Genomic DNA, 10,430 nt, shown 5'->3' on the forward strand with positions numbered 1-10,430 from the left:
TTAGAGAGAGACAGAAACATGGAAAGCAGGCAGCTAAAGCTCTTCTGCTGCAGCGCAGAAAAAAGATGCATTGCTCCTGGTTATTCCGCCTGCCGCGGGCAAAGCAGAACCTCCGGGATCCGGCCTCTGTGCTCTTCCCCCTACGCCACGCTGGCTCCTTCCTCTCCTGTCTGCTGCCCAGGGTTGGGAGAAGAGGGGAGATGGTGGGGCGGTGGGCAGTAGGGACTGTAGGGAGTCCTACATCAGCCTGCACTGACGACGAGGTAGATGCCCTGGGTCATTGCTTTGAAAACTGGTCCCATATTTTACAACTAATTGGCCTTTACTATAGTTTATGTCTTTAGTAATCAAAAAGTCTTCAAAGTGTTCAAAAGTAAACAATATATAGGAAAGATACCTTTAAGGGATGCAAAATAACATCATTTATAAAATAATGAAAATTTGACAAATACCTATTTTAGAATATAAAATCAATGCAGACCCGTCCTTAGACAAATGCTTTTCTTTTTAATCTTTCAAATGCCAAAATGATCAAATGGAATAAAAGGAAAAGAAAAAGAAAGTAGCAGACCTCTGAATAGATAAAAACCTTCAAAAATGACATTTTTTTAAAGGTTTGATCATTATAAGACACCTGGCCCCTGTTCCTGCAAACAAAGCTATTAATATTATCAGCTACTGAGCATCTCACTGGGAATTTACTGCATGCCAGGTACTTTGAGTTACACGGATTGTCACACTTAATCTACATAATAAGTTTATGAGATAGGTGCTATTTTCTTCTGTTTTACAGATTAGGGAAATGAAGTTTAAAGAGGATAAGTAATCTAACCCATATCATTTTCCCAGTAAAAAATAAGGCTGGAATATTAACTTGGCAGGAGTCTGACTCCAAAGTCTATGTGATCAATCATGATGCTATACAGCTTCCTGAGGAGCTGGGAGGGGAGAATCGAGCCAGGCATTAACCCTCTCTACCACCTGCACAGGGATCATTCAATTCTGGAGAGAAGCCTATGAAGGCCAGGCCACTATGTACAGTTCTTCAGGTTGTGCACTGTTTAAGCATACCACACACATTGGGATACCATTCACATTGTGGATGTGTTCTTACTTACATGGGAGGTTATATGTGTTTGTGAAGATCTGGAACTCTGGGACTGGAGCTCAAGACCAAGTCCTGGGATAGGAGCACACACAGCTGTGCACGTAGCCAATGCACATGCACATGTGCAAGACTGACTTTTCCCAGCCACACTCCAGGCATCCTATGAAACTGTTTCTTTCCCTCTCCTATTGCTTTTAGTGACTCAATTACTACTCTCACATTTGTCTTCAAACCTGGGAGGGGGATGCACAGAGAACACATGCTGCCATGTGGGTTATCCAAATTATATAACAATATACTAACACTTCCAGAAAATTTTTTTTTTCATAAGGAAGAAGTGCCCTTTCTAACTGGCCCAAGGGGGCTGCATTGTCTATCAGAGACTTGTGAGAGTCTTTCTGTCATCTGCAGCACTTCCATCCCCCCGAGGCCTTTAGTTGTTGAGCGCTTGGCCTGTACCAGCCATTATAATGTCAGTTTAAAACCAACAGAGACAGGCAGATCACATCTTTACAAGGAAATACAAAAGAAGAAAGCTCACCCATAAGATTTTTCTGAAGGGAAATATTGGGGTATTTTCTCAGCAGGTCATGCGTCTGGCTAAGCCACGCTTGCCAGTGTTCTTTTTCCATGGAGATCATCTCATTTACTGTATGGTGCTTTGTCCAGAGTATGAATAAGAAACCACCAGGCACGCAGTTGAACAGGAAGCAGTGACCCAGACAGCCTCTGCCTGGTTGCTGAAGGGGCCAGGTCATCTAGAAGTTGCCAGCTGCCAGCCAGATAGCAGGGGAATTCCTCTCCTGAATTTTGTCTCTGCCAGCTTGTTACATCACTTATCTGGGAGAAGCCTGAGTGGGAGGCTAAGCTGGGGCATCCTGAAAAGGCTGGGACCCTGGACTAGAGGGGAAATGAGAGGCGAAGAGAGTGGATCAGTGCGTTTCCCTTGAAGCTCCTGTCACAGCCCTGGAAAAGTTCTGCAGGAATAAGTGACAGTAAGAACGACAAAGGACCAGGACTGGCTCCCTCTTCTAAGACATCAGTCCAAGGCCTGGGTTATAGTGACTCGCTGCACGTTGAGGGAGGTGAGTGGCTGAGGATCCCCTGCACCTCCATCTTCAAGTGTTCACCCCAGCTGCTTTCCAACAAAGCCCTCTGTCTCAAGCTTTCAAGCAAAGAAACCCGAAGACATCCAAGCGTCAGCATCTCAAAGGGAGAAAAAGAAAAGTCCGAGTGGATTTTATTTCTAGAGTGAGATGGATGGAAAAGCCCCCACTGGGCCGGGAGAACAAAAGGTGAGAGGAGGTTTCCTCCTGGGACTGGCGTTCTGTGTTGGAAAGTGGGTGATGAATTGCCCAGTTGTCCATATGCACTGATGTGCCCTTCCCAGAGTAGGCTGGCTCAAGTCCCAGGAGGCCAGGGAAGATTCTGGAATGCAGGCCACAGCATCTTGCTCCTGCCCCCCTACCCTTCTGCTCACTCCCACGCTCCCTCCCACTTCAGTGCATCCTTCCTTAGGGGCCGTGGAGTAATTTAGAACCAGCAAACTTTAGAGAGAGAAGGAAACATGGAAAGCAGGCAGCTAAAGCTCTTCTGCTGCAGCGCAGAAAAAAGATGCATTGCTCCTGGTTATTCCGCCTGCCGCGGGCAAAGCAGAACCTCCGGGATCCGGCCTCTGTGCTCTTCCCCCTATGCCACGCTGGCTCCTTCCTCTCTTGTCTGCTGCCCAGGGTTGGGAGAAGAGGGGAGAAGGTGGGGGGGTGGGCAGTAGGGACTGTAGGGAGTCCTACATCAGCCTGCACTGACGACGAGGTAGATGCCCTCCCCAAGGAACAGAGACAAAAGAGATCCCCCATGTCGCCATCATCCCTGAAAATGCCATGGGCTGTAACAGAGCCCTGTGCCCCTGGCTGCCCAGCTGGTACTCGCCTCCTGAGAAAGGTTTCGTGAAGGTCATGGTGGGTGTGTCGGAGACATTCGCTGAACATTATCCTTGCAGCCCCCAGTCAAGGTTGATAATTCCTGGAGTCATTTTATCTCACACTCTGGCTTCCTCATTGCCCCGCGGAGGCTTTTGTTCCTGAGTCCCGTTGTGCTACTGAAGTGGAAGGCCCTGGGTGTGGCACAGGCACTTTGGCCCCAAAGTTAACCGCATCAGCACGTAGCCCTTCAGGAAAGCCAGCACAGAGGAACCTGGGCCCCAACCTCAGTATTGGCCTGGGTTTGGGGAATATTAATCAAACAGCTGATAAGGCGCAGGCACTCCTGCAAGAACCTCCAGGCGGGGGCAGGAAGAGGGGCTCTGAAGGCAGGAAGGGCAGGAACCAGGGCTCTGGAAGGCCAGAAGGCCTGGGCTGCCATGGCTGGGCCCCAGAGAGGGAGGTGCCCTGGGCACAGCATAGAACGAGGTATGCGGAGCCCATGGCCTGTTCAAACCCAACCACCCTCAAGGCCCCCCTGGGATAGAGCAGGCAGAGGCCTTGGGGGACCCGGCTGGCCCAAGCCAAGTTGAGGTGACAGCCTGCAGCTACAGGGCCAGCCCACGGAGCCGCCTCTTGTCCCCCCTCTCTTCCCTTCTCCTTTCTTCCACCTCCCACCCTTCCTTTTCTCGCCCCTTCTCCTACTTCCTCGGCCTTCTCTTTTCCACCCCTTTTCCCCCTCCCCCACCCCACATTCTTTTCTTAGCCCATGTCCCAGCCTGGCCAGAGGCCTTGTGGGGCTCAGCCTAGCTGGGCAAAGGGCAGGGTGTGCGAGGGGCTCCTGCCCATGGGCCAGACCACTGACTGTCGGCATCTGTTTTCAACATCAGTGAGGAAAATATCCAAGTAGGGAGGAGCAAGCAACAGCAAAGTTCAGTTTGCTTTAAAAAAAAAAAAGAAAAACACAAACTATAGGTCCCAGGAACTGCAGGCAGTAGATAGATTCAATGAACAGAACTCTAATCAGTCCAAAAGTACCCATGGAAACCATATAGGGAATACAGAAGAAGCATAATGTACAGTCTCTGTCTTCTTAATCAGCAACCATAGAAGACCAATGAGTCACGATCAGCCTGGTGTCCGCTAGCAGAGCAGGTGGTTCCTCTTCACACTCGTGTGTGTCAGGTACCTGCGCTCTGCTGGATCCTGTTTCAGACCTAGAGGGAGAGCGGCGAGATGACAGTTCTGCCCTCGAGGAGCTTGTGCGGCTGGCAGGAGGGGCCAGAGCAGGCAGAAGATCGACGTGGGCTGGGGGACAAACAGGGCTTCCTAGAAGTTGTGGAGAAGAAACAGAATAGGAACACGTGTGCCGACAACACTTTGGCCTGAGGGTTAATTTTTAGTTCTTTGTACGGACCACAGGCGCACTACCAGGGAGACAAAGTCTCTTGGAGGACTCAATTCTCCTTTTGCAAAAAAGGAATGGGTGAGGAGAGAAGGGGAAGAGGCTGCTCTGAGCCAGGCACCTGTCGGCACTTCCGAGGCAATGTCATTTAAATTGTGCACCAACCCATGTGGTGCTCCATTCCCCAACAGCAAGCCATTCCCCAAGGCTGAGCGACCTTTCTGAGGTCCCCCAGTTCCAGCTCAAGTTTAAACTTCCAGCATGTAGTCTGTCCTCTGTACTGTGCTCCCGCCAGCTCAGAGCTCCGTGTGAGCGAGTGGGTGCAGGGGCTGGACTCCTCCAGGAGTTTCACACCTTCTGAATACAGACACCTCAAGAGCAGGGGACATTTTGGCCTTGGTGGCAGAGACCCAGGCAATGTGCATGTTTGGAGAGGGAGGGTGGACCCATGCTTCTCTCAGAGAGGGCAGCTCCTGTCTGGCTCTTAGACAGAGACAATCCAACCCCAGCACTGAGCCAACTGAGATCCGAACGCGAGAAGGGGGCGGCTTCAGGTCCCGCCGCTGCTCAGTCCAGCTTCTCACTCGCCTCCTCTCAGGCCTCTTCACTTACAGTGCTTTTTGCAGGTCACCAGCCAGAGGGCAGGATGGACAATGCAGATCCTCTTCACACTATGCCTGCTGCACGGTGAGTCCCAAACACAGCCCAGATTCAGAGCTTACCAAACCAGACCAGAGCCTTCCAGGCTGCCAAGATTCCTGGGGGGCCCCTCAGTGACATTCAGGGCTCCCTCAGCTATCTGGGAATACCCATGGCTTTCTCTCCTGAGATGCAAGGCCATGCAGTGGACACAGGGAATGGTCGGATCCAGGCCCAGGAGGGCTGAACTCGCAAGAGCCCAGATGACTTGATGATTTCTAGCTTGCTAACGAGAGTATTTTGAGTTCCCTATGTTTCTGTTCTCTTTCAGTCATATTGATGACTGAAAATAGGCCGCATTTGCAAGAAAAAGGTTTTAGGGCATCAAATAGAAGTAGCATTGCTTCCCTATCACTGATTTTAAACACACTCAAGTGCCAAACCCAGTACTAGGACATAAAGATGAAGACCCTACCCTACTTTACAGAGTTTAGAGGCTCAAAGAAACTGGATGGGTAATTAAAAACCTTATCTGTGCATTTACTTATTCAGTCAACACACATTTACTGAGGGCCTACCATGTGCCAGGCACTAGGGCCAGATGGATGAAAGGCAGGATCCCTACCTTGTAGGTCCTGGCAGGCTGGTGTGGTGAGGCTGGCCAGATATAAATCAGGCTTAGATGATCAGTGGTCCTGTGTCCACACTGTGGTGACTGGATTTTATTTTGTTGGTAATGGGGAGGCATTGAGGAATGTAGTCGGTATATGCCTAGAGTGTCTGGTACCTATAACCTAGTCTCAGGTAGATGCTTAACAAATAATTGTTGAATGAACAAATGAATAAATGAATGAAAATAGTAACAAAAATTCACAACTGTGTTTGACTTATAAACACATCAGAATTTTGTTGAATCAAAGGCAGCCAATGTTTCAGAACGCTCATGATATAATCACACCACCTTTTTAGTTGAATCTCCTACTGCTCCCTTTAAAATTTTTCCGTAAGAGGAGGCTTCTCCTACCCCTAAAGGAAAACTCAGGCTGGCCCATGGTTTTTCTGCTAATATGTAGGTAATAATCCTAAGTTTATTCCTTTAAGTCTCAAATGTTCTAAATTCGATCTTTTTAAGTGTCCAGTTATGTATTTTGAGCAGCACTTTGTCATTCAAAGACATGCCCCCTTATCTACCTGAGGGCGGCAGTCAGGAGGGCAGGTAGGGGGTGTGGTGGTACCTTCTCCTTCACCTACTCTTACTCCCCCCCGGGTGGGCAGCTGGACTTAGGACCCCAGCAGGGTCACAGAGGCAGGAAGGACAGGCAGGAGGCAGCTCTTGATGGGATGCATGGAGCTCTCAGGCCAGGCTGGGGTTTAAGGCAGCTCTTCCTCTCCCGGGTGCTTCTGAAGGGTCCCTTAGATGGCCCCTGATGGCCCATCTTCTCCCTTTGGCCCCTGCACACCAAACACCCCATCTCAGATGGCTGCAGCCTGGCTCTCTCCCCTCCAGACCCCACCTCGGGACCAAGGGAACTACTCCCACCTTTCTCACCCCACTGCTGGTGGTGGTGCTGCGGCGGGGGTTGCATCGCAGGTTCAAGCCTTACTCCCCCTCTGTCCTGCCGCAGACCTCTCCTGCTCTCAGCCCATGGTCTCACTCGCCCTCCCTGATAGAAGCCGCAGCAACAGACAATTGCAGGGAAGTGATGGGCACTCCCTGCCTCTATTGGAGGGCAGAGAATCTCCACCAGGGACCAAGTGGGCACCACCTAGATCCTAAAATGCTAGCCCCTTCTATAAGTCTCACGGTGACTAATAAAAAAATTCCCAAGATCTAAATTATATGTAATTAAGAGCTACTCATCTGTAATCCACCAAATGAGTTCTTAAGGGTAAGCAAATTTTGGTACCAATAAAATTTTAAAATGTGCATTGCAAGAGCTGATTTAGGATCCTCAAGCAGCTTTGCCCTGTGAAGTCGGACCACCCCATCCTGCTGATTAATGGGGAAAAGCTCCTGTTGCATGTGCCACACATAGATCACTAGAATTCCTAGAATCTGGGGTATAAACACTGCACCACTGCTGTCCTGAGATGGTCCATGTTTGTAACTGTGAATGCTCTTGGCTTTAATGAGAAATTGCCATTTAACTTGACCCACAGAGGTGTAGTTGGTACTAAGTCATTTAGCTCACCCTACAGTAAGCATCGATATGTCCACAGTGTTGGTGGCTTTGATGCTTCTTATAATTAAACCTCAAGACACATGTTAACAAGCAGAGCCAGCTTCATGGGTGTGCGGCCCATGTGCAGTTACGTCATGGGGCCCTGTACTCAGAAGGCGCTCAGTTTCTTGATCTGCTATTGCCAGAGTGAAATCTTTAATAACCTTTGAACAAAGGGTCCTGCATTTTCCTTTTGCACTGGGCCCTGCAAATTAGGTAGGCAGTCCTGCTAACTGGATATTAACCTGGTTTCAGAGGCCCTGAAGACATATAATAAATTGGTGGATGCCAGGCATCCACATCCTAAAGCAAAATGTTGAACCATTTTGTACAGGACAATGGAGACTGATTTCAAAGCTGGGTGTTCCAGCAATGGTCCACCGTGAAGCCATGTGTCAATCATCAGAGGGTAGGAAAGCTCACCGTAAGAGCGGTTTTGGGAGAGACATCAGTGTATGATGCTCTCCTCCACCTGCCTCGGAGGCATGGAAGGGATCCCTTCCCCCTACTTTAAGCCAAGTAAGAGAAAAAACTTCTAGAAAGCTACTCAGCAAGCACGCTGTATGCCCCAGGTAGCAGGACAAAGGTGTGCTTCCTGGGACCTAGTGTGGGGCCTACAGAAAGGAGCTGGCCTGAGGCCTCCACCAAGAGGGGCCCCCCAGGACTGTGACCACAAAAAGAGGGGTAGATGGCCAAAGTCCAGGCTTGGTGGTGGTAAGAGTCATACTAGGCCAGCAGGAGGAGAGGCAATTCTTGCACAGAGGGCGCTGCACCCACGGGCCATGGAAAGGAGAGCCGGGAGACAGAAGGGAAGGAAGCCGCTCTGGCCAGCACCATGCCCAGACAGCTCTAGGATCAGATCGTAACTGTCCCACTCAGCTGTCCTTTCCCCAACCCCATCCCAAACCCAGAGCCTACAACAGTGACTGTGAGTAAAGGAAGGAGTGGAGAGCAAAGCAAGAGATGCTAACACATCCCCTTCCTCCACAATAGGCCTCAAAGCCTGGCTGGGAGAAAGGAAAAGCCTGCAACTGGCTAAGAGACTGGAGCTGCAACTGGTCACTACTTGTCCCGGGAATATAGTTTTAGACCACACTGGACTTTTTCTTATCTGAGTGAGACTATGAAAGCCCCTACCTGAGATTTCAAGGAGCAGGGAAGTCCTCAGAGCGAGTGTGAAGAAGCAGTGACAGAAAGAACAATAAACTTTGTCCCTGCTCGCCCCCCATCAAATTTAAGTCATTCCGAAAACGGGCCATGCACTGTGGCTCAACTATGATTCATGCCTATTGCCACAGTAGACAGATTCACAATACTGCTCAGCTGTGCTTTGATGGTGGTGCTTGGCTGCTTCTGGTTCTGTAGAAAAGTGGTCATTGTAACCATTTTTGTAACCCCAGGCCTGGGGAGGCACCCGTCTGGCAGACCAGCACCCTTTGTGTGTCAGGATGCCCTCTCCCTGCAGCAGAAACCACGCTGATCTGTTCTAACTTTTCGACATCTCTCTCTTACATTCCATGCAAACAAACTGCAGTCCTGTCAGATGCTGTTTTAGTCCTTTTACAGGTGCTTAGGTGGAAGCTTTTTAAATATCTGCATTAAAGTCAGTGGAAGGAACACCCACTCTGGGCAGACTTGCATGAGCACACCCGGCACATGAGAAGCGTCAGCTAACCAGTGGGAAAGAGAATTCTTGCATTTCTGTCTCTTGCATGAGGCTTTGGATACAGACCCATTCTGTATTCTGGGGCTACTTCCCACCAAGTGGCTCAGCTCTGGGATTTCTATACTGAGTCTTAACTTCACTTTCGTGGAGGCATTTTCTGACCTGTCCCCTAATTCTGGCAGAGTTTGGAGGTAGTAACTCCCCAGTCACTGTCCCCAGCACTCTCATTCCTTTGATTTCTTTTTTTCTCTGCCTGCAGCCACAAATGCATTGAAGGGCCCGAGGCTGGTGACTGGGGAGCCAGGGGGAGCTGTCACCATCCAGTGTCGTTATGCCCCCTTGTCCATCTACAGGCACCAGAGGAAGTACTGGTGCCGCCTAAACCCCCTGACGTGGATCTGCCACACCATCGTGTCCACCAACAGCTACACTCACCGTCAGTACCACGGCCGCGTGGCTCTCACAGACTTCCGACACAGTGGCTTATTTGTGGTGAGGTTGTCCCAGTTGTCCTCAGACGATGTGGGGTACTACCGCTGTGGCGTCGGAAACCAAAACGACATACTGTTCTTCAGCATGAACCTGACCATCTCTACAGGTATGGGCTGTGGGCTGGTGGGTCAAGTTGGCGAGGAGAATGCTAGGAAGCAGAAGGTACAAGAAGTGACGTGTAAAGCTGGCGTGAAGGCAAGGACTTGGAGAAGTCCTTTCATTTCAGAGGGACGCTGCCTTCAAAAGGAAGGTAGATGTTAGGGTAAACTGTAAGTATATAAGCTGTTTCACACAATTCCCCCTGCCACCTGTGACATATGTATTTGGACAGAATTCCAAGATGGGAGTGAATTGGCTAATGTGGCTTCTTACGGTCATGATGTCTCTTTGCTCAGATGCACAGAGCAGATCAGACAGGCAGGACAGAAGCATTAGGAGGGGCTCTGCCTGAGACCCAGGCCCGCAGCAGACCACTGACAGCTACCAGGTCCATGCCCTGTGTGCCAAGTTCTGGCGAACCGATCCAGAGTCAGGTGCCCAGAGACTGAGGGCATCCAGGCAGTGAAAAGCCAGTCTACAGGGGAGAAGGCATGTTAGGGAGCAGGCAGGCTCAGTGCTGGGAGGGGACTCGTTTCATTAGGTGTCGCTACCTCAACCTGCCAGGATCGGCTTCTCTGCGGCAGCTGGAGGCCTGCTTCCTTTATCTGAGGAGCACCACATGGTGGGCTGTGGGCCTCTGGGCAGGGGCAGCGTGGAGGTCCCGGACAGCTGGATAGGGAATATGTGGGCAGAGAAGGAGATAAGAACATAGAGTGTGAGTATATACAACAGACCGGAGGATACATCTGGTTTGCCCAAATTTTTATTTTATCCCACATATTGGCCGAAGAGCGCATCACTAGCGAGGTTGCATTCCGTGTAGCAAACACTTTAAGCCAGGTGTCTTTTGCTGAGTCCTGCAGGCAGCCTGGAGAGCCTT

The 10,430-nt window shown here is 50.2% G+C and overlaps 1 protein-coding gene across 2 annotated transcripts in view; it reads left to right on the top strand.

Moving 5' to 3' along the window:
• FCAMR (Fc alpha and mu receptor) overlaps positions 1–10,430 on the top strand; it is a 32,562-nt gene that overhangs the window by 18,304 nt on the left and 3,828 nt on the right. For both annotated transcript variants that reach the window (XM_073217023.1, XM_073217022.1), the window contains exons 3-5: positions 5,059–5,119; positions 8,287–8,327; positions 9,218–9,557. In XM_073217023.1, the coding sequence (XP_073073124.1) occupies positions 5,059–5,119; positions 8,287–8,327; positions 9,218–9,557 (442 nt within the window). The remainder of the gene's footprint in view (positions 1–5,058; positions 5,120–8,286; positions 8,328–9,217; positions 9,558–10,430) is intronic.

Source organism: Manis javanica, chromosome 11 (genome assembly GCF_040802235.1).
Source record: "Manis javanica isolate MJ-LG chromosome 11, MJ_LKY, whole genome shotgun sequence".
Classification (NCBI taxonomy): domain Eukaryota; kingdom Metazoa; phylum Chordata; class Mammalia; order Pholidota; family Manidae; genus Manis; species Manis javanica.